The following is a 23,753-nucleotide window of genomic DNA, read 5'->3' as shown; positions in this document are numbered from 1 at the left end:
CAGAAGAGGGAAAGGATATAAGAGACTTTAAAAAGGGGAAGCCCACCTCTTCCTCTCCCACTCATTCGACAAGTACTTCTGGGCCCTGGGGATAAAGGAGTGGACAAGGACAGCAATCCCATTCCTTGTGGAGCTTCCATCCTCGAGGGGCAGGGCCATGGAGGCCAAAGCCAGCACACCCAGAACACACCCAGAACAAAGTCGGGACGGACTGCAGCATGCAAGTGTGGGGCGCTTGTTCCAGGGCCCCAAGGAACCCCCACAGCAGGGGGAGCCAGTGAGCAGCTCATCTTCCACCCAGAAGCCCTGAGAACAGAGCGCGTCTGCCAGTCCCGACACAGGTGCGACTCCTCCCATTCCTGCCACTGCTTCCTTTCCCCCGGTATGCCAGCCAGTGGTCTCTAAGAGCACCGCTAGCATCTGCACTTGCAACCGCAGATCTGCTCAGCTGTGTCTGATGCCTTCTGCCCTCCACTGGAGATGCTAAATGTAAACCGGCCAGATCTACCCTTCAAGGTTGAGGCTACCAAGATGGTTGATGGCCCCTTCCGTGGCCAGTGGCAGGTTCCCAGTCTCAGAGGAAGGTGTGGGGCCAATCAGGCCCAAGGACAGAGAGTGGGCAGAGTGGGGGACAAGATTCTGTACCTCTGGGGTCTTCAGAGCCCTCTGGAAGCTGGGCCTGACAGCTCAGCTGCTCTTGGCCTGGGGAGCTGGGGACTCCGAGGCCCTCTTGGTCTTCTTGCCCAGCCTCCGATGCTCCTGGGGAAGGCTCCCTTGCACCTGTGTCTTCAGGAGCTATGGGCAGAGCAGGTGCGTGGGTTTCTGCCCCCTTTGCTGCTCTGGGCTCAGGACTGGGGGCCAAGCGCACATCCTGGAGTGTGGGCCTCTTTGCGGGGGGCTTCTGGGTACCCTCTGAGTTGGCCCCCCAACTCTGCCTGGCCGCATCAGTGCTGGCATGCCTCTTGGTGCTCCGGGGGCCCTGGGGAGGTGGTGCCTGCCTCTCAGAGGGGCCGTCCTTGCTGGAAGGCCCCTCCAAGGGTCTAGCCTGGTGGGTGCCGGCATCGTCCTCTCTGCGTTTTAGCTGCACTGAGTGCAGGAGCCAAGGCTGGGCAGAGGCCATGGTCACCAGGCGAACAGTGTTGCTGCCGACTTCCAGCACCTGGTTTTGCTCCAAGAGGTCCTAGAAAAAGCAGGAGACACACTGGGTCTGCGTGGGACCCCAGGAGCGTCGGGGTTTGCTTCCCCCACCTGATGCATTTAAGTGTCCTGAGCAAGTGGCAAGCCCAGCTCTGTCAGGATGGAAAACTCGAGGACGAGGCCTGGCTTCCAGCCCTGAGTGGGCCACCTGCTAGCCACGTGGCCTGGGGTAGTCCTGTCCCCCTCTGGGCTCAGTTTGCCTCCATGTAAAACATGTCAGATGTGTAAACTCCTTGGAACCACAGCTGTGCCCTCGAAGCTGATGTGACTTCATCAATCTCCTGCCCAGTAAGCGTCCTCCCACAGCACTCAACACCCCAGTGCTATCAAGTCCTTCCGCAAAAGCCATCGTTATTCCCACACGAGGTACAATAACTCCTCTCAGATTCCTACCACACCCTGCTTCCCGTGTCCGTGTTCTTATCCAGGAACTGCACCAACTCTGGTGGCACAGGGGTTCACCATTATTTTTCTATTTTTACACTAAAAAGTCCACAAATTGGGGCCGGCCCGGTGGCGCAGTGGTTAAGTGTGCATGTTCCACTTCGACGGTCCGTGGTTCACCGGTTCGGATCCCGGGTGCGGACATGGCACTGCTTGGCAAGCCATGCTGTGGTAGGCGTCCCACATATAAAGTAGAGGAAGATAGGCACGGATGTTAGCTCAGGGCCAGTCTTCCTCAGCAAAAAGAGGGGGATTGGCAGCAGATGTTAGCTCAGGGCTAATCTTCCTTAAAAAAAAAAAAATTATGGGGCTGGCCCAGTGGTGCAGTGGTTAAGTGTGCATGTTTCACTTCGGTGGCCCGGGGTTCACTGGTTCAGATCCCGGGTGCGGACATGGCACCGTGTGGCACGCCATGCTGTGGTAGGCATCCCATGTATAAAGTAGAGGAAGATGGGCACGGACGTTAGCTCAGGGCCAGCCTTCCTCAACAAAAAGAGGAGAATTGGTAGATGTTAGCTCAGGGCTAATCTTCCTTGGAAAAAATAAATTAATTAATTAAAAATTAAAAATTAAAAACTAACTAAATAAATAAAACCCACAAGTCAGGGTTCAAGGAAATCACCTGCAACCAGGACTCACAGCCAGATTGTGTGGGTGTGGGGAGGGTTTGCTGTGGGCACTCGCCTTCTGGGGCTCTGGGCAGAGCACCTGAGAACAGAGGGAGCTGCTGGACCCATCACCTCTTGACTGTCAGTGGGCTCTGCGGCCTGGGCTCGACCACTGCGGCCTGGGGAATGTTCCCATCCGTCTGAGGCTCAGCTTGCCTCCCAGGGCTCCAGTCGCACCAAGAGTTTTATGAACCATCAAACACCGTGTGAATGATAGTCATCACCCCCAGTGACTTCCTGCCCTTGTAAGAACTCGTCTGACAATGACAAACACTGGCTTCCATTCTCCTCCTCCCCCACCAATACTGCAAGACAGCGTCTCCACGACATCACCGACAACTGATACGCATCCTACCGCCTCCAACAACTGACTCGCAGGAGGGCAGGCCAGCTCCCAAGGAGCTCAATTTAAAGGTCTGTTGTTACATTCTTCAGATTCCAGAGTCACCGAAACAGATGCCCAGGCAGGTGAAGCAGTGAGTGAAGGGGCGGGGCAGCCCTACTCGGCTCCAGCCCATTGCGTGGAAGGAACAGGGCCTAATGTGGCCAGACTTCTCACGTTCAGGAGAAACTGGGTTTTAGGCAAAATCTCTTATTTTTAAATGTTGACAACTAATTCATTCTTTAAAAAAATTATATTCTATGTCCCAAACCAGGCCTGTTTGCAGCGTGCACCTGTGAACTGCCACTTCTGCTTCAGCCACCCCAGGCTACCTGCGAGTGCAGCTCACCTGGACATAGTCTGCGAAGGTCCTGCTGCGCGCACCATCCGTCCTCTCAAAGGCGGAGAACCGTCTGCTCAGTGCCGCCCTGTCCACCCCGAAGCACCCTGCTGCTGCAATGGCACCCTGGACCTCCAAGGCGGCAGCCACGTCTCCAGGGCTGTACCCAGACAGCTCCATCTGGTGGGCAAACTCCTCCCAGCTGCTGGCGTCCCCTGGGCTGCTGAAGAGCCTGGTGAAGGTGTCGGGGAGGCAGGAGGTCCCCACTGTCAGCTCCTCTAGAGAAGTGGCTGCGAGGACAAGAGGCCTAGAGTCAGCCCTGACAGAAGCCCGTCCCCAGACGGGGTACTAGTGACACCGAGGCGGGATATGCTCCAGCGCCAACTCACTGCTCCCCAAACAGCAAGTGGTTCCCTTCTGGGTGGACATGGTTGGGCCCCTGGCAGGCAGGTTCCAGAGGCGTGTCCCTGGGCCCCTGACTGCAGCCGACAGGGCTGGACTCCCCAGGGCCAGTACAAGCCCCCTGCTCAAGACTCAAAGGGAAAGGCTCAGAGGCGGGGCTGGGGTCCAAAAACCATAAGCCCAGAGTTCTGGAAGGTCCTCACCCCGGCCTGCCCTGGGCTCCCTGCTTCCCAAAGCTCGTGTTCACGGCCCCTCGGACCCTGTGAGGCACCTGGGACCCTTCCTCAGACTCCCCAGGGCCAGCTTCTGCGCTTCCTGCAAAGGTGCCTCTGCTCAGACCGCAGTCTCAGGTCACCACTGCAGTCTGCCTGGCCAAGCTCCAGAGGACAGAACACTAACTGTGGTTACGAAGCCGAGGGGAAACGCCATCCCCCAACTTGTAAAGACAGAGGTGAGTCAGACAGAGGTGAGACGGAGGAAGAGGAGTGCAGGGACGGGAAGGGGCCCTACTGTTCTCACTGTATGCAGAGGGAGGAGAGAGTACCTAAAATTGACGGTGTCGGGGGTCTGGCCCTGAGGCCGAGTGGTTAAGTTAGTGCACTCTGCTTCAGCGGCCTAAGATTTGGCTAGGTCGGATCCTGGGCATGGACATGGCACCACTTATTAGGCCATGCTGAGGTGGCGTCCCACATGCCACAACCAGAGGCACTCACAACCAGAATATACAACTATGTACTGGGGGACTTTGGGGAGAAGAAGGGAAAAAAAAAAACTGAAGGTGCGAGAAATGGAGGGCTAAGGAAGTTATAGTTTCAAAGGTGATCGATACAAGAACCAAAAAAAGTGTAAAAATTGGAAGTAAAAGAGGTGAGAGATAATGAATATAAGCTGAATACTCATCTTTCATAGCAAGAAGTCAAAAGATAACACTTAAAAATCTCATAAAGTGCATAAATCAGAGTCACAGAGGGACCAGAATGTCAAGGCTGCCCCTGGAGAGCAAGCCAGAGCGTGGGGGGGTGAGGCGCCAGTTGCTCTTCCTCACAGGCCCCTCCGCCTGACTGCTAACACTGCAGGGTGCCTGATCAACAGGAAACAGACCCCATGGTGAGCTCGAATGCAGAGTGTGAGCACAGCACGGGGCTCCCCAGGCAAGTGGCCCTCGGGAGGACTTCTGGGGCCCTGCGCTCCTCCAGTTGCTGCCAAGAAGGGGAGGTGTTTGTCCTTGTTTCTGTTGTAGCCCCGTCAGCTGTGGCTTCCACGCTTGGCCTTCAAAGCTGGAGGTGAGCATCATGGGTTGGGGTCCCAGGGTGGCTGGGGTGGGGCAGCACTCACCAGTGGGCCCAAGGCAGGTGGGCGCGGGGCTGTGGCGGAGCCTGAACTTCACCTGGCAGGAGTTCACCACGATGCTGTCGTTGGGGTTGAGGTTGCGGGTGCTGACGATGCCGGGGGCGCAGTAGCCCCTCATCAGCAGGTAGTTGGTGTGGGAGGCCTGGCGGGCTTTCACCTCGATGCTCCGGCGCTTGCCCCCTGAGCCTTCGTCCAAGTCTTCCTCTTCATCCTCGTCCTCTTCCAAGGCCCCGTCCTTCCCCAAGCTAGGAGAGGAAAACTGACTGAGATGACCCAGCACAGGCCGAGCTCGTCTGCCGCTCCAGCCATCCCTTCCAGCACGCATCATCTCGCTCAGAGAGCACCCTCTGTGATGTGGCCTGAGCAATGGCTCGCCGTCGCTATGGAAACTCCCCCGGCATCTGCTGTGAAGGTCAGCATGGATGCTGCTCCAGATTCATCTCCTTCACCCACCTTCCCACACACCACTCTCACCCCTGTTCACAGACCTGTGTCTTTGCAAGAGCTGTTCCTTTTGCCTGGAAACCCTTCCTAGACTCTGTCCAAAAAACGCCCACTTCTCCATAAATCCCAGTTCAATTACTAGGCTCTCAAGGAACTTTGCCACTCTGACCTTCTCTGCTTACCACTCCTTGCCACAATGTACTGTGTCCTTTTCTTTGGCACAGCCAAGTCACTCCCTCCCCTGACCCCAGCGTCGGGAGGCACCAGAAGAAGGTACTGTACTGGATACAGTACCGGAATCCCTCACTCACAGATCTGGGAGGCCCCATCCTGGGAACTTCCTGAAGGCTCGGCTTACGCCCTGCTGTCTTTGTACAGCAAATGCCCACACAGTGCCAGACACAACACAGAGAAACTCAGCACATGTTTGTTGAATGAATAAAGACCAGATAACTGAGTAAATAAAATTGCAGACACCACAGCCATGTGAGGAAACAATGATGCCTGAAGCCCCCAGCTGCACTCAGAGCAGCGTGTGTGGTGGGTGCCTGGCATCGGAGCGGCTGCTGATGGCTTGGCTCTCACCTCTTAATGACCTCATTCTCCACCAGTGAACTGTCCACCACTACGATCTGCTCAGGGATCCTGACATCCACGGAGACAAGGCCCAAAGAGAAGAGGGTCAGGGCAGCCACACAGTGTCCTCCAGGGCCATCCAAAGAAAACGCCACCAGGTCACTTGTGGAGTCATTATTATCCTGATCTTTGAAGGAAAAATTATCAGGCTGGTCCAACTTGCCGGCAGCCCGGATCTTGCTGAAGAACTGGAATGATTCTGTGCAGACGGTGCTTGGAAACCGCCATGTAAAAATCCTACAGAGACAAAGAGAAGGTAAAGGCCTTCCTCAGGACAGGATGTGGGGAGCCTTCATCTGAATGGGCCACAGGCTCTTCAAATCACTACGGTCAAAACTGAACACACCAGCGTCTCTCTCCATCCCAGATGCTAGCACTACATTTCAGCCTCTCTGTATGTGTCTTCCCCTCACCTGAGCACCTTCAAGGCAGAGTCAAGCCTTGGTATCTAACTCTATGCCTCGCAGGCACTCACTATAAACAGGTGCCGAATTGGGGAAGATCAATGTTCTTTTTGTAATAATAATCTTTACACAAGGCAAGCCCTGAACCCACAGAGGACAGGACGGTGTGTGCTCAGTCTCATTGTCTTCATAAGGTGACTGCAGAGAGCCAAGCCCTTGCCTCCGTCCAAAAGTGTACCTTTCCAAGACCCCATAACAACAGAGACAGAAAGACCTAAGAGGTCGTCATCTGCTGACCACCACCCCTTAGCTCACAGGCAAGGATGCTACCATCAGAGAAGCGGCTTGAGGTCAAACGGCCTTGTTGGATTTGGACCCATGTCTTCCACTTCCCAGGCCATGGCTCTTTCTACTATACCACCCGCTTCCCAGGAAGGCAAAAGAGACTAAAGGTCATTCGGGATGGTCTTTAGGAAAGGAGCAAGTATCTGGAGTCACAGGCAAAAAGATGGATTAAAAAAACAAAAAAAATACTCATTTTGTTGTCTTTCCATTTCTGAATGAAGCCTCCATGCCAACCTGAGGCTGGTAAAGAGATCAGCATGGAGGAGGGGAAATCAGCCAAGGTGAGGGGCTGTCAAGGAGAAACTCCTGAGAGTGCTGTAGTGGATTTTCTCCATGTGCTTAAGGAGGCTGGTGGTGCAAAATGCCAGGCGTGCAACAAAGACCAGCCTCGCTTGCTGCTGGCGTGAGGCCACGCTGTGAGGGGTGCTCCTTTTTGGAGGGGCCCCAGGAAGGTGATTCTCAACATTGCAAACCACACTCAGATTCATCATGACGTGCTGCAAACTGAGTCTGAAAAGTCCGTGACAGCTTCACAAGGACGTGTGTGAGCCTGCACGACAGGTGCTTGGTGTAGCTTCGAGCTGAGAGGATCAGAGACTGAGGCTGTGCCCATCGGGGAGGGGCACTTTTAACTGGCTCAAATCTTTAAATTAGAAATCTATTTTACCCAAACTACTTGGAAAAATGGTAAATGCCCCAATGCAAAATACCTCAAGTGTTAACCTTATTCCCACAGGAGGAAACAGAGGTGTTGATGAGAAAACATGTTCTCAGAGGCTGCAACTCACACTCGAGGCCACAGGAGGCCCAGCCCTGCACTCTCTGATGATGGCTGTTGGGTTCATTACACCCACGTGTGCTACTCTTTGCAGAGTGGGCCTGGCTCAGCCCCTCACCTAGGGTTTCCACCTTTGCCTAGCATAGGCCTCCTGAATGGGTGCTCACCTGTAGTAGGTCTGGGACAACTGGTAGGACATTGGCACGAAGGGCACAGCCCGGTTTTTCTTTGGGCCCAGCATGTGGTTGACCCGGCGCCGGTTGACCAAGCTCCTTTTCTGGTACTCCATGAAGGCTTTCACGAGAATCTGGTCCTTATACTCCTGGTACAGGCGGAAAGTCTGCAACACAGCAAGTTGCGGGTGAGCAAGATTCTCTGGCCAGCTGGGGGAAACAGCCAGAATGTGTGGATGCACAGAAGCTACAGCTGATCATCTATGGAGGACGTTAACTGATACAGGGACAAGGGGCGGGGAGCCTGGAGTGGACACCTAGAGGTGTGGTCGGGGAGAGCCTGGAGGAAGCCAGGAATCCCGTCAACCTTCACCTCTATCATCGTGTCACACCTGAGACCACAGGGAAGGACAGGCAGCTGGAGAGAAGAAAGGCTCTGCCCCACGCCTAGTTCTTTGGATGTAGATAATGGGAGTCAATGCAGAATCACCTCTGGTACCACTCTTTCTCATATCCCTTGCCCGATCCATCACTATGTCTGGTTGGCTCATCCCCAAAATAAGTTCCCAAATGCATCTGGTTCATGCCAGCCATCTGCCAGCCATGCACTACCACCATCTAGTCCACACCACCATCGTTTTTCACCGTAGCCTACAGCAAACTGCTCTCCCTGCTTCCACACGTGCCACCTGTCCCCAACCCCTGACCATTTGCCACAGCAGCCAAAGCAAACCTTTCATGCCTAAATCAGACCACACGTTCCTTCCCCACCTCAAAACCCGATGGCAGTCCTCTGCAGGGAGAACATCCAGCCCTTACTATGCCTGACAAAGACCCCTGTGAGCAAGACCTTGCCTACCACCCTGGCCTCGCCTCCTACAAGTCCACCCCTGGCTCACTGCCCTCCAGCCTCACTGGCCTTCTCACTTGTCCTGAAAAGGCCAAGGCCTTCCTTTCCACCTTGGGACCTGTGCACTTGTCACTCCCATTTCTTGGAAAGCACCTCCTCCAAATCTTTGCAGGGTTGACTCCTTCTTAACATTCAGCAATCAGCTCAAATATTTCCCCTCAAAAACCAAATCCTTCCCATCCTGTTCCTCTGCAGTCAACTGGACACATTATCCGGTTTTATTTTCTCCGTAGCAACTGTCTCTACCTGAAATGATCTCGTTTGTTTACTCACTGTCTGTCTCTCCCACAGAAATGGAAGTCCCATGGGAACACAGACTTGACTCTCTTACTGCTGCCACAGTAAGCACAGCCTGGTACCCAGCCTGAAGCAAATGTGAAAGCTGGTGCCTGAGTCCCCATCACAGAGGCCCCTCCTGCTGGCCACGCCATCATGGCTCCATGGCCCACAGATCTAGACCTTGCACAGAGGAAGAGCAGCCCAAAGGACTGCAGGACCAGAAGGGTCTCTGTTACTCCAGTTTTCTGAAAAGAGTTGGCTCAACCAACCAACAGTTAGTGAATGTCCAGAATATTCCAGGCTCCAAGAAAGTCTCTGCTGGACTATCTCCTCAAAAGTACCAGCCAAGAACAACTGCAGTCATGGGCTAACAATTTTAGGCTTGGAAGGTTCTCTGCTGCACTGCTCCCAGGACCTCTGAGCGACAGAGGAGACGGAGGCTCACAGATTTGCAGGGATCTTCAGAGGCCTCACAGCTGGGCATGCATGGGACCAAGGAGAGAACAAGGCCTCACCCTCAAGTCCAGTCACCACACCACTGTGCCACTGCAGAGGGACAGAAGGGACTAGGAGCCAAAGCGGGGGTCAGTCAAGGTCCTGGAGCAGCACAGGAATGTTCTCACCGAGCTGGAGACGGGGTCTCGGTGCAGACAGGGTCTCGTCACTCCTAGGCCTGCACCCTTGATTTCTCTGGACAGCACTTCCACGTCAGTCCTGGGTGCACAGACTATCAGGCCTGACGGGGGAAACACTCATGGGACAGAGAGAAAGAAGTGGGGATTGGTTGCATGTCATCATTGCTTCCCCCGAAGTGGAAGCAGAAGCTGGGATCCAGCTTCTTGTGAAATGCCTTCTGTGACCTGCTCTTTCTTCCACGTGAAGACAATGACAGGATGGGCATAACTCCAGACAACCACTGGCATGGAAGAGGTGAGCACTTAGCCCATGCACAGTGAGTGGGAGAACGCGATCCAGCTCGTCAGATTTCTGCATGTCTGGGCTTTCAGACACAGTGAACCACAGCCACCTGGGACGACTTCCATCCCCGCCACCCCTGCTTCCCTGCACTTTCCCTGCGCTTCCCAGAACCTTCGGGCTGCAGGGGAGCCCTAATGGCCTTCCAGTCCTCACTGCAGACCAAAGGGAGTCACTGAAGAAGCTCTCTGTTTCCTGCTGTGGGCCAGAAGCTCTGTCACATGTAACTGCCACAGCTTGCGGGCAGGGAGAGTGACTAGCCCTTTGGCACCATCCACTAGAGCCCAGACGCCACATGGAAATGGAACTGAAGGAAAGGCAGTGGCATGATGCAGGGGACAAGGCCCTGGCTGGCACCCAGGGACCCGGCTTTGGTCTTTAACTTTGGGCCTGGGCTTCCTTGTGTGACGGCTGGTTGCACTGACACCTGAGGTCCCGTCCAGCTCTAACCCCTGCTGGGCAGGAGAGCTGAAAAGTCTACTCCACAGCCACAAGGCCAAGTGGAAAATTTGGATTTTTACACGCAATGTTGGGAGTAAATTAAATATTTTTTTTCTTTTTAAACAAGCGTGGGTCCAAAACAGCCAGGGGTCAGAATGAGGGCTGGCTTTTGGGAATCCTTGTTCTGTGCATGCTCAGGCTCAGACCGGCTTTACTCTTCATCTGTAAACTGCTGGGGTGGCAGAGTGGGCACGGCACCATGACCAGACTCCCTCTCTAAAATGCACACACCCTATGCCAGCAAGCGGTTAAAGTGCTACATGGCAACAAATGTATCAAGAATGGATGACTGGGCACTCTCCAACACAATGCCCCTCATGGTGATGAAGTAAAACAAGAAAGACGGTCTACTTTCATTCTTTTGCATGTCACTGTCCAGTCTTCCCAACGCCATTTATTGTACAACATTTATGTTCTTGGCTCCCTTGTCAAAGATTCGTTGTCCATAGACGTGTGGTTTTATTTCTGGGCTCTCAATTCTGTTCCATTGACCTGTGTGTCTGTTTTTGTGCCAGTACCATGCTGTTTTGATTACTGTAGCTTTGGAGTATATTTTGAAATCAGGGGATATGATACCTCCAGACCTGTTCTTTTTTCTCAGGATTGCTTTGGCTATTTGGGGTCTTTTGTTGTTCCGTATAAATTCTAGGACTCGTGTTATATTTCTGTGAAAAATGTTGCTGGGATTCTGATTGGGATTGCACTGAATCTGTAGATTGTTTTAGGTAATATGGACATTTTAACTACGTTAATTCTTCCACTCCATTAGCATAGAACATCTCTCCATTTCTTTGTGTCTTTTTTAATTTCTTTCAATAATGTCTTAAAGTTTTCAGTGTACAGGTCTTTCACCTCCTTGTTTAAATTTATTCATAGGTATTTTATTCTTTTTGTTGCGATTGTAAATGAGATTGTATTCTTATTTCTCTTTCTTTTTTTTTGGTGAGGAAGACTTGCTCTAACATTTGTTGCCAATCTTCCTCTTTTTTTTTTCTTTGCTTAGGAAGATTAGCTCTGGGCTAACACCAGTGCCAGTCTTCCTCTATTTTGTACATGGGTCACCACCACAGCATGGTTTGACAAAGGGTGTAGGTTCACACCTGGGATCTGAACTCACAAACCTGGGATGCCGATATGGAGCATGCAGGACTTAACTGCTATGCCACGGGGCTGGCCCCTGATTTCTCTTTCTGATAGTTCGTTGTTGGTATATAGAAACACAACTGATTTTTGTATGTTGATTTCATACCTCTAGTTCATTGCAGCATATTCACAATAGCCAAGACGTGGAAGCAACCTAAGTGTCTGCCAGTGGACAAATGGATAAAGAAGATGTAGTACGTATACACAATGGAATACTACCCAGACATAAAAAAGGACGGAATCTTGCCATTTGCAACAGCATGGATGGACCTTGAGGGTGTTATGCTAAGCAAAATAAGTCAGATGGAGAAAGACAATTATTGTATGATTTCAGTTATAGGTGGAAGATAAAAAAACAAACACATGGATACAGAGAACAGACTGGTGGTTACCAGAGGGAAAGGGGGTCAGGGGAGGCAAACAGGGTAAGGGGCACATGTGTATGGTGACAGATGGCAACTAGACTTTTGGTAGTGAACACAATGCAGTCTATACAGAAGCCAAAATATAATGATGTACACCTGAAATTTTTATGTTATAAACCAATGTGACCTCAATACAAAAAATTAAAAAGAAAAGAGAGAGAATTAACTCTCGGTCTTGGGTTTGCAGAGGCTTGGCCATTGCTATAAAAAGACTTGGGCCAAGGTGATGGCTGAAGCACTGTATTTAAACCTGGCCAATTGTTTTCCTTAAATAGCCCCATTTCCCCCCAGCCCTCCTCACCTCCCTTGTGGCCAAAAGTAACAAGTACCCGACTAGGAAACATTTGCCCTGCCCAAGCTGCGTCTACACCAGTGTTTTCCCAAGGCGGCCCAGACCTTCATCAGAACCCTGGGACAGGCAGCAGGCCCTTGTCAGGGTCCCACGCCCTCCATTCTTGACTGCAGTCTCTAGGGTGGGGCCTGGCGTCCACACGCTAAACATCTCTCCAGTGGATTCTCAGACGTTCCATGTAAACAGACCAGTGGGATTAGAAATGACACCAGCCCTTTGTTTTCTTATTTTTTTCTCACGTTCCAAACTGGGTTGATTTGGCAATGTAAGCCACAGGTGCTGAATTTTAGGTTTAGAGATTAAACACAAAAGTAGATAGGTTCTACTTGGAATACACTTTGGTGATTATTAAAAATGAGGGAGCACTGGCTTGGGGAGCACATCCCTCTTAGGACTTCCCTTGTGGGGCTGTGGAGCCATGCGGGCTCAGGTTTGATGAACGAGCTGTGTAATCTTGGGCACACGTTTTTTTAATTTCTCTGAACCTCAAGTTTCCATATTTGTAAAAGAGTATTAATACCACCACCTGCCCAGTCTCAGTATAGGGTTAAATGAGATTTGCCTTCCTCTTTCATTCTCATTCAGCCACAAGAGAGCAGCATTACAGTTCTTTTTTTTTTTTTGAGGCAGATTAGCCCTGAGGTTAACTAATGCCAGTCCTCTTCTTTTTTGCTGAGGAAGCTTGGCCCTGAGCTAACATCCGTGCCCATCTTCCTTTACTTTATACATGGGATGCCTACCACAGCATGGCGTACCAAGCGGTGCCATGTCTGTACCCAGGCTCTGAACCAGCGAACCCCGGGCCGCCAAGAAGCAGAACGTGCGAACTTAACCGCTGTGCCACCAGGCCGGCCCCAACATTACTATTCTAATAAATTCTCAGGAGATGCATAAGACTCACGGCCCGCAGAAGCCAGCTTCTCATGCAGTGATCTCTAACAGTCAAAATATGCTGGTGTTTTTAAGTTGCACCTTAAAAAGATCTGCTGTATAGCTCAATTACATTCTCAGTTCTTTTGTCATGTCTCATTTCCTCTTCTGCCTAATTTTCTGCCTTAAACATAAGCCTCAGAACCTCGGCACTGGGAGGGATTTTGGAGATCCCTGATCCTGTGCCCACACTTCAAAGATGAAAGTGAGGGCCAGAGTCTCAGGGGAACTCAGGCCCCCTGAAATCCCACAGCTGAGAGGAGAACAAGCAAAAACTTCACACAGCTTTGGCCTCTGAAGGGCCCCAAGTCCCAGAGGGCTACTGCCAAGCTGATGCTAGGTCTCCGATACCCACCTGAAATGACTGGCAGGACTTCATCTGACTGTCCGAGAGGGCCAGTGTGCTCTGGATCAGGTTCTGGAGCACCAGGAAGTGGATGTCATCCACGCTGGAAAAGAGAGGGTGGGAGGCAGAGCAACACGAGGCCATGAGCCACAGGACATCACTCATCTTAGGTAGATACAGTTCTCATTTAAAAAAAGTTTTCAAACTCACAAAAGTGACATGAATGCCAAAACTATTCCTAAACCAAGACAAAATAAATGATGCTTTTCCAGCCTTACTAACTGGTCAGTTTTGGCAGCAAAACAGTTACAGTCCAGTGGGCAAGGGTGTTGGAACCTGGAGATGAGTCTGCATAACAACTAACAAATGTGGTTGGTGCTTATATTTTCTCTTCATCCAATTTTAAATAAGTCTTTCTTCAAAGAGAATAGGATTCTCAGTGAAATACAGAGCTAAAATCAAACTGAGTATGTGATTATCCAAGATGGAAAAAAAAAAGCTGAGCTTTCTAATCAGAGTTTTGCTTAGAAAGCTCATGGGCTGGGAGTTCAAACCCTTTATACAACCCATCTTTTTTTTTTTAAAGATTTTATTTTTCTTTTTTCTCTCCAAAGCCCCCCAGTACACAGTTGTCTATTTTCAGTTGTGGGTCCTTCTAGTTGTGGTATGTGGGACGCCACCTCAGCGTGGCTTGATGAGCAGTGCCATGTCCGTGCCCAGGATTCGAACTGGTGAAACCCTAGGCCACTGAAGCAGAGCGCGCAAACTTAACCACTCGGCTACAGGGCCGGCCCTCCACAACCCATCTTAAGGCTAGGCCAGTGGTATGCAAGGTTAGGGGTTGGCAAATTTTTCCTGTAAAGGTCCAGATAATAAATAATTTTAGTCTTCATGAGCTATGTGGTCTCTGTTGCAACCACTCAGCTCTGACGTTACAGCAAGAAAGGAGCATAGCGGATGCATAGGATGGGTATGGCTGTGTTCCAATAAAACTTTATTTACAAAATCAGGTGGCAGGCTAGATTTGGCTCTAGATGACGCCTGTCTGTGCTAGGCTGTAGGCAACTCAATTAAGCCGCTGAGGAAAATGCACCCAGTATGTCAGTACTTGCCTATTAAGTTCATCCTCTTTACTGAGTTGATCCTTTTCATCTCCAATCGCCAAAACTCGGTATCTATATAAGAAACAGAAGAAGAGCATGTCAATGCAACATGGCAGACTGTCACTAACCAAGCTGCTGCTTGCTCAGGATGCCACTTACCAGCTAAAATGTTGAAAAAAATGTTAAACTCACTAAAATTCAAACATGTTCATGTAAATTAAAATAGGAAAATGCCATGTTCTGCCCATCAAATGAGTATGTTAAAGAAAATGAGTGTTGAGAAAATGAGGAATGTTCCTTTACTGACAATTATGAAGCAACATGGAAAAAGGCTAACTGGCAGGGAACTACTGTTAATTGTCAAGGGAGGAGGATATAAAATTATGGGCTTATTATGACTAAAAACAAGCACAAGAAAGAAGACTGGAAGGAACCCCCACAGGGAGTACCTGTGTTAGGTGTTGGGATCACAGATTATTTCCCCATCTTTATTTTTGAGCTTCATGTAATGTTGTTTCATTGTGTTCATATCAAGCAAATAAATACAAGAATAAATCGTAGAAGTGACTTTTTAAAAAGCATGGCCATTTATTTGTAAGACACTGGTTTCTATAAAACTAAATTCAAAATTCATCTTTGCAGTAGTAAATTCTTCCTAAAATTTAGTAGCAAGAAAAAGTACCTTTTCAGAAAAACAAGTGAACTATTTTTAGTCAAACAAGGAAATATTTGGAACTCTCTTCTTTTTTGCCTTTCTTGCCAGAATGCTCAAGATCAAATTTGGTGTTAAACTGTTAAAACTGCAATTATTTTCTTTCTTCTAAATGGTTCACGAAGTCTCCTTTAAAAATCTTTCCACTGTCTTCTTTCAAAACTAAATCAAAAATATGTGAGGATACAAATTACAGACAGGTAAATAGGACTTTTGAAACATTTTTAAGACTGAATGTAAACCATGCCATTTGGGAATTCTGGGCAATAGTTTATTGCAAAACCAAAACCCAAACCCCAAAAATAGCTAAAGGGTGTCAGCTCTGAAAATGACTTCAAATGGCTCCTTAGGCCTGGAACAGCAGGCACCACATAAATTATTTGTTGGATGAATGAAAGAATGAGATCAACTAAAACACAGAGGGCTAACGGCAAAGGTACTGCACAGCTCACAGACAGAAAGTGATGATGAATGTCATCTCTTCATAGGAAGAATTCAGGAATAGAGTGGCTAGAGGGACTTTTTGATGAGGATGGTGAAGAGAAGAGTTTCACGTGTGGATTAAGCAGAGGAAACAGCCTGGTTTACAGGACTCAGGATTTTAAAATTTCACAGTTTCTGTGCTCAAACCCAAGCATGTTCTTCAAGACATCAAGTGGCTAAGCTGGGAAGAGCTGGGGCTCTGGAGTCAAAGCCACCGAAGGTCAAACCCTGGCCTACTGTTCACAGGCACCGTGACCTTGGGTAAGTTACCTCCAGCTTGGAGTTTCCTCATATGTCCAATGAGCCATTTTGGCAAAAGCACACCAGCCACCTGAGAAGGCCTGAACTGAGTCAGCAGCAGGGCCTCAGGCAAAGAGGGGACGGGAGCGCCTGGCGGCGTGTGGGGACGGTGGTGGCCTCCCATTTTCCAGTCGCCATGAGAGGAGATGAGGTGGTCCAGAGTCAGGAGGGACAGTAGGGTTAGCTCCAAGGCCAGAGGAGACCCCTGTGGTGGTCCCAGCCAGTGACTTTTCCTTCTGTCCCTCAAGGATCACACAAAACCTCCCCAGGAAAAGCTTACCTGGCAAACAGCTCCTGGAGTGTGTCTGGGATTTCAAGATTGGGATTCCTCAGGGCTGAACTGAACTTCTCTTTCAGCTTCTCCACGAATTCTTTAAACTCGCTGGCACAAACCTTTTAACATGAGAGAGTGAAATGTTAAGCTCTTTCTCGCCCTGAAGGGAGGTTTCGCTAAGAGACATTAAGGAAAATCTCGTAACCAACTCCCGGGGCAGCATGCTCCCAGGAACCCCGACTGAGAAGGGCCGCCTCCTCAGCCATCCTGCCTCCACAGCCCCCCGAGTCCACACAGGAAGGAGACACTTGCTCACGGCCATGCACAGGGATTTGGAGCACCTGGTGCCCATAAGGCACCAGCACGCCAACAGCCTGACACCTGCCCCGCCAGCTCTCTCTCCCGAGCCCCAGGTGGGGAGACCCAAACATGTCCCACCCAGTCCCCAGAACACCCCTGGCACGCCTCCGGTCAGCAGGCCTGCGCTCCTGTCACTGCCCTCCTCCCAGGTCTGTTCCTCCCTGGCTCACCCTGTGTGAGTCCCCCTCCTTCCTCTTCTCCAACCCCACACACAACTGTGGACCCCAAACTGGTCCCCTCATCTACACCTGCACTCCGACCCTCCCGGTCCAGACCCAGATCACAGCATAGCTCCTCACTTCCCCGCTGCCTCCAGTCTCATACTTCCAGTTCGTCTTCCATGGTGCAGCCAGCAAACTGACTACGTCATTTGGTGTCCAACACAGAATTCACACTCCTTGTCTGCTGCACCTCACTGTGGCTGCCCCACACCGTGCCCACAGGCCACCTCACTCCCCTGCTTTCACTGCCTTGGCCTCAGCTGGTCCCCCATCTTTGAATCTGGGTTCAGTGCCGACACCTTTGAAAACCCCTCTGGAGTAGATGCTGTTGGTCGCCCACGTTCTTCATCCTGTTCCTTCTTAGTAGCAGAACCAGCCCCCACTTGGTTTGGGGGAAGCATGCCGAGCACCCCAGGATGAGTCAGAACAAGTCTAAGTGGATGATGGCAAGCTCAGGGGCTCCTAGGAAAGGCTGTGCCCTCTATGATACAAGGGCTCGGTGGGCCCAGCGCAGCCCCTCTCCCTACTTCTTCCTGCCCTGGGATTCCGCTGTGAAGACCTGAGCTCCAGCAGTCAACTGGCAACCTTGAGGTGACTGGCACGAGGATGGACAGCTGACCACCAGGGACTGCGAGTGAAGTGACAATATGAACCTGGGTCCTTGATGACATCTCCACTTTGCTACAATGGCCTGGGACTGCCTACCTCCAGGCTGTTTGGCACATGGGATAATGCAGCTGTAAGCCCGTTAAGTTGTTTTTCTGTTACCTGCATCAAACGCACTCCTGATATTCCGTCCGTGACCTCTATGGCCTATGCCTTCCTCTCTCAGGGTGGCCGTACTGCTCTGCGGTGCCCATTTACTTCTCTGCCTGCCCCATGGCCCATGGCTCCCTGAGGGAAGGCCTGGATCTCCATTTTGATTGGCTTTGGCTGGTGCAAGTCCTGACACACACGCAGCGCAGACCAGTGTTAGCTCAAAAAGCGAGGGACGAGTGGACTCTGAGCCAAAGGGAAGAGAAGTCTGGGTCTGAAAGACAGCTTCCTTCCTTGTTGGTTACTGTCCCAGCCCCACCAGGACAGAAAACTCAGAGAGAAAACACATACCCTATCTGTAAGCTTTTCAGGAAGTCTAGCCGTTTGTAATTTCTGAAGAGCTGCCCTATTTTCTTAACAAAATAGGCCCAAGGCACATCAGCATGTCAAATTCTAATTGTCTTTGAAAACTGATGTTGGAGCCAGATCAAATGAGCCAAAGAATTGACAAGTCAATTTCCCAAACGAGCAGAAAAGAAATCCATGTTTGGGGGCTGGCCCCACGGCCGAGTGGTTAAGTTCGCGTGCTCTGCTGCGGTGGCTCAGGGTTTGGATCCTGGGCGCGAACATGGCACTGCTTGTCAGGTCACGTTGAGGCGGCATCCCACCTGCCACAACTACAAGGACCCACAACTAAGATATATAACTATGTACGGAGGGGTTTGGGAGATAAAGCAGGAAAAAAAAAAGATGGCAACAGTTGTTAGCTCAGGTGCCAATCTTTAAAAAAAAAAAAAAGAAATCCATGTTTGTAAGGATGGCAGAGGTACCATGGGACCAAGAGGACCAGACAAGAACGTAGAAACCCCTGCCTTTAGAGCAGGCTGAACCCAACAACCACATGGGGCTTACCTTTGGATCTTCATAGTCACATTTTCGATTCATGAACTCTCCAACAAGTGCCTTGTCTTGGTACACCTCGGCTAGGCAAACCCTGCAGAAAGAGACGACCAAATGAAGTCTTGGGATTGTAGTGCTGTCTCCATTCAGAACCATCAGAAGATTTCTATTCTAACACTTATGGCTTTGCCTAACCATGAAGTATGATTTACTTATATACCTGTTGGGTATAGCTTTTAGAAAGGAAGGATTTGGGCTCAGCCAAACCTGATCCAAGCCATGTCTGTTACTGCTCTCATTTCATACCTTGCCTTCTCTGAGTTCTGTCCTTCATGTGTAAACTGAGAACAGTAACTCCCACCTGCCCCTCACAGGAAGTTGATTAGGACCAAATGAGACAATCTATGTGAAAATATACTGTAAATTTAAAAATATTATACAGGCACTGGTGTTTATTAAGAGCTCTAGTCTCCTCCAAGGCACTACTTGTCCACTCCATGAATCTTCCTATCTCTATGATATAAGGAGAGCCTGACCTGCCCAAAAGGAACTGGAGGGAAAGACAACAGCATATGCTGGGCTCCTAGGAGCTGGGCACTTCACCCTGCATAACGAGCTTGCAAGGTAGAGACTGGCAGTCCATTTGATAGCTTGGTAAGGTGAAGGGGTCCTCGAGGCCACACATGTGCCGATGGCTGGAGCGGGTATGGTTATTATTGGTATTATCATCCTGTTCACAGGTGAGGAAACAGCTTCTGAGTGACAGACACCCCGTCCCAGTTTCCACAGCTCCGAAGTGCAGTGAAGATGGAGTCCCCGGCCTGCTGACCCTGCAGCCCCCTTGTGCTCCCCGCTAGCTGCTGCAGGACAAGAGGAGGAGCATCACATGGGGCCCAGGAAGCCCAAGGTCCAGACTTCACTTCACTGCCAACTTACTGTCACCCTAGCCAACTCATATCCTCTTTCTGGGCCTGTTTCCACTCTGAAAAAAGAGGAGTTGGGACTGGGTAATCACAGCCCTTTCAGACAGAAAAGTTCTATGCACAAGGGAAAGTGGCTTCACATAGGAAGACCACCTGGTATGTGTAACCCAGTAGTTCTCAACTGGGGTGACTGGGCACCCCCAAGGGACTGATGAAGACATTTTTGGTTGTCACAATGAGGGCGGAGTATGCTACTGGTATCCAATGGGTAGAGACAGGGATGCTGCTAAACATCCTACAGCGCACAGGACAGCCCCCACCAGAAAGAATCCTCTGGCCCCAGATGTCCATGGTGCTAAGGTTGAGAAACTCTAGCTAGAGTTGAGTTTCCTACACCATCCAAGGCTGGGCCGATTCCTCTCTACAATGTGGCTAACAGCAGAAGCCCATGGCTCAGAATCAACCTGGAGCCACGCTCTCCTACTGACCCATGGCCTGAATGATCAGTTGATGGAGGTGGTTCTTCCCAACCCTGCCATGTGTCCCCTCCTAGCCCCACTCTTATGTTGGCTGCTCTACTTGGGCACCTCCCTACACCACTTGGATGCTCTCTGGTCCTCCCCACTCACACCCAAGCCTGTAGAGGAGTTGTAGGAGGAGTCTGACGAGGCTGGCGATGGCTTTATGTCCTAGCCCTGTGAGAAGGAGATGAGTGGAGCAGCCTCGCTGGCAACAGACAAACCACAAGGGCCATGCTTTGCGACTCCCAGCCAGCTGCCATCCCACACAAACCAGGTCATGGTCAGGAAACACTCAGGGAACACCCAGCTCTACTGAGGACACAGCTGAGTGCATTTTGTCCACTGACCGTGGTCCTGTCTAGCTTCTTCCCGGAGTGAGCTATGTGATGGGCCACTAACATGGAGATATCAAGAGCTGCTCTGGAGTGCTAAACACAGTAGTGACAAGCAGCAGATGCCTCTGCCTTCACCACATGCTACAGATGTGATAGCCCAGGAAGTCACCTAGCCCATTTAGCCTCCATTTCTTTATCTGTAACAAAGGATAATAGCATCTACTTCACACGGCTGTTCTAAAGTCTAAACAATACCCTGCATGTGAAAAAGCCCAGAATCATGCCCAGCCCTCCAAAAATCAAGGACAATCTGACTAACAAACTCTAACGCTTGGACAGACTATCAGTGTACAACTGGACAGCTCAGAGTGCCCTATCTGGCTTTTACACCAGACTTCTAAGTAAAGGGGCTGGCCCCGTGGCCGAGTGGTTAAGTTCGTGCGCTCCGCTGCAGGCGGCCCAGTGTTTCGTTGATTCGAATCCTGGGTGCAGACACAGCACTGCTCATCAAACCACGCTGAGGCAGTGTCCTACATGCCACAACTAGAGGGATCCACAACGAAGAATATACAACTATGTACTAGGCGGCTTTGGGGAGAAAAAGGAAAAAAAAAAAATCTAAAAAAAAAAAAAAGATGTATAAAAAAAAAAAAGGGATGAAAGAAGAGAAAAGAATGAACCTGAGCAATGGAATCACCTTGTCCTGGGGTCATGAAACTTCAAATAAAGCTTACTTATAGTTCAGATAGCCTTGTGGGTTTTTGACTATGTAGCGAGATCTCCGTCCGACTGAATGTGATGTCTTGTCCAAAGACTCTTCAAAGGTTGAATGCAAAATGTCCCGCACGACCTGCCAGGGGACAAATGGGCCCTTCACCTGGATCAAACACAGAGCCAAGACGGAAAATCAGTATCCTCAGAGCCCATGTTATGGGTCCCTAAGATAAAGCAGTTGGAAAAATACATCCTGTGGAGCCCCTTTCCTCAACGATACTCTAAACTGCCCCTCACACGGTCACTCGGTCACCTTTACTGGGCACCAGCTACAGGCCTGGCGCTGAGTGAGGCACTGGGCAGAGAAGAATAAGATAAATCCTCAAAGTTCCATGGGAAGAGTGTCTTTTGACAAGTAACAGAGGTGCTCAGAGAGTGTCAGGTACTATTGACTGAAAGGGCAATATGTTAGGGTAGAATACGAGAATATAAAATGTGTTTAGTTAGGTTTTACAGGCTTCATTATACATTACGTATGCTCAGAAATATTCTGTGTACCATGCCTGTATGTTATACTAGTGGAAACAGAATGCACTAAATTAGCAGACTTAAGAGAATGTTGCAGTCAACACACGCAGGAAGGCAGAGGCAAGATAAGGAAGAGGCTTGATGACAAGGTTATTTTCTAATAGCCCCCAAAACAAGGTGGCCCAAGAATACGGTGTAGGTTCAAGTGAGGAGGGGAGGGTCCGTTGACCCTGAACCATGCAGGACTCTCCTGGCTTCTCCAGCTGCACCAAGGATGCGTGGAGGGAGGTACACCCCTCCCATAGTGTTGTGATGAAAAAGTCACTGTAGAGGCAGGCAATGGGAACTGGGGATGGCAACTCATCACCTTCAGGCTCTTCTCTGGAGAAGGGACAGGGTTGGAATTTAGGAAAAGGGCTTAGGAGTGAGAAAATCTGGGAAAACGGTCAAGAAAAGAGATCCAATGAGCCTGCAGGCAAAGAACATCCCAGGCTCAGGACCTGTAAGTGGGTTTCTCTTGGCTGGTATGGTTGAGAACAGGAAACCCAGTGGGGCTCTTCGGAAGCTGCCTCATCTACTCTACTTGGGTATCACTACCTGGCAGGGGCCCTAGACTGGATGATGGCAGAGCTCATTCTCCTGGGGGCTTCTGTGAACCAGGCTTGACTGGACAACTGCCCACCTGTATTGCTCTCCCCATGCCTTGCTGCAAACTGAGAAGATCAGAACAGCACAAAGGGTAAGAACAGACAGACTAGGAGTCAGTAACACTGCTTTGGAAATGTGGTGAGAAGATGAACTCTGACTTGGGCTGTGGAACCTTCTTGGAGGCTGTGACGTCAGAGGAAAGAGGAAGAGTCTGCTAGATGGGGAGCAAGTCCCTCCCTGCCTGCTGGTGTTTCAGGGACACAGGCTGGGAGGATACACGAGTGTGGGCACCTGTGGCACAGAAGGCAGGGGAGCGAACCATGAGAAAGCTGGGGAGCCAGGCCGAGGCCACGTCACCATTCCTCACTGATTCAGTAAACACCAACCAAGTGATCACTGTGTGGTAGGCACCATGCTAAGGGCTGCAACTATGAAAACAAATAAGAGTCTTTTGCCTTGAGAAGCAGCCACTCCAGTGAGCTGAGAGGTGCCAGAGCAACAGAAGCAGCGTGAAAAGTCTATGTCCAAGGGACGGAGAAAGAACACAGTAATTCCTTCCACTTGGCAGGATCAATGAAGCCCTTCCAGAGATAATAAGCAGTTACGGAGAGATAAATAGGAGATTTCAGGCAGACGAGGGGCGGGGGAGTAGGAAAGGGTTAGATTCCTGGTGGGGAGAGAGAACGGCTCTGAGCTCTTTTGCCCGCAGCTAGGCAAAGCTTGATATGTATCAGCCGAAGGCTGGAAAGAAATGTACAAAAACAGGACTGGTATTAATGTGCAGGATCCTGGGAAATGCTTTTCCCAGTGGGCAAGTGGAGGAGATGAGATGAGCCTCCCTGTGCAGGTCAGACAGGAACGAGCTCCCCCAAGAGGGACAAGCCAATCAGCAGGCTGGAGGCTGGCAAGGAGCGGGGGTGGGGTGGAGGGTGGGGGCTGCCAGTACCTTGGTGTTGAGGATGTTGCTGGCAATCCGGCAGAGAATGAGCAGCCCGTCCTCCTGCATGGACCAGGTGACACGCAGCCGGGTCATCCTCTGCAGGGCGCTCTGGTCAGCCTCGTCGTGGTAACGCAGCTTTTTGCTTTTTTCTTCTGGGAGCTCTTCTAAGAACACCAGGGGGAGAACAGAGGGAGCCTCTAACTACTGGCTGGGAGTTGGACTCTGAAGAGGGGAAGGGTCCCTGCCCAGCTGGTTAGATGTGACCAAGGGGATCAGTTATCAGAATCTTACTGTGTCGGAAGCCATGTGAACGAAGCACAAAAGACTCAGCCCTTCCTGATGGATTTTTTTTACCCCTTTCATCATTTCTCTTTGGTCAAATTTCACAGTGACAGCCTGGGCAGCCTAAATGCAGCGTCTTGTTAGTTACCCGCCAATCTCCAATCTTTCTTACAGTGGCGCTCAGCCCTTTGAAGGCACCTTGCACAGAAGCTATGGACCGTGCTCAGGGCATGTCTGCAAATGAGCGCACCCCCTTCATTCCTCTGCCCTGTGACCTTAGAGACACTGTGTAAACTCTGGGGCGCTGTGGGGACAACAAGGCCCCCTAC

At 50.6% G+C, this 23,753-nt stretch overlaps 1 protein-coding gene across 1 annotated transcript in view; it reads right to left on the bottom strand.

Moving 5' to 3' along the window:
- The window catches only part of GTF3C1 (general transcription factor IIIC subunit 1), a 79,640-nt gene that overhangs the window by 3,318 nt on the left and 52,569 nt on the right, over positions 1 to 23,753 (bottom strand). The window contains exons 24-34 of the mRNA XM_070566488.1: positions 23,149 to 23,306; positions 21,047 to 21,189; positions 18,546 to 18,627; positions 16,303 to 16,415; positions 14,537 to 14,599; positions 13,434 to 13,527; positions 7,558 to 7,730; positions 5,813 to 6,100; positions 4,769 to 5,028; positions 3,041 to 3,321; positions 646 to 1,180 (exon numbers count right to left, since the gene is read on the bottom strand). Of these exons, the coding sequence (XP_070422589.1) occupies positions 646 to 1,180; positions 3,041 to 3,321; positions 4,769 to 5,028; positions 5,813 to 6,100; positions 7,558 to 7,730; positions 13,434 to 13,527; positions 14,537 to 14,599; positions 16,303 to 16,415; positions 18,546 to 18,627; positions 21,047 to 21,189; positions 23,149 to 23,306 (2,190 nt within the window). The remainder of the gene's footprint in view (positions 1 to 645; positions 1,181 to 3,040; positions 3,322 to 4,768; positions 5,029 to 5,812; positions 6,101 to 7,557; positions 7,731 to 13,433; positions 13,528 to 14,536; positions 14,600 to 16,302; positions 16,416 to 18,545; positions 18,628 to 21,046; positions 21,190 to 23,148; positions 23,307 to 23,753) is intronic.

The sequence above is a fragment of the Equus przewalskii genome, chromosome 12 (genome assembly GCF_037783145.1).
Source record: "Equus przewalskii isolate Varuska chromosome 12, EquPr2, whole genome shotgun sequence".
Taxonomy (NCBI): Eukaryota; Metazoa; Chordata; class Mammalia; order Perissodactyla; family Equidae; genus Equus; species Equus przewalskii.
The sequence above is the reverse complement of the archived record's forward strand: the minus strand, read 5'-3'. Positions and strand labels throughout refer to the sequence as shown.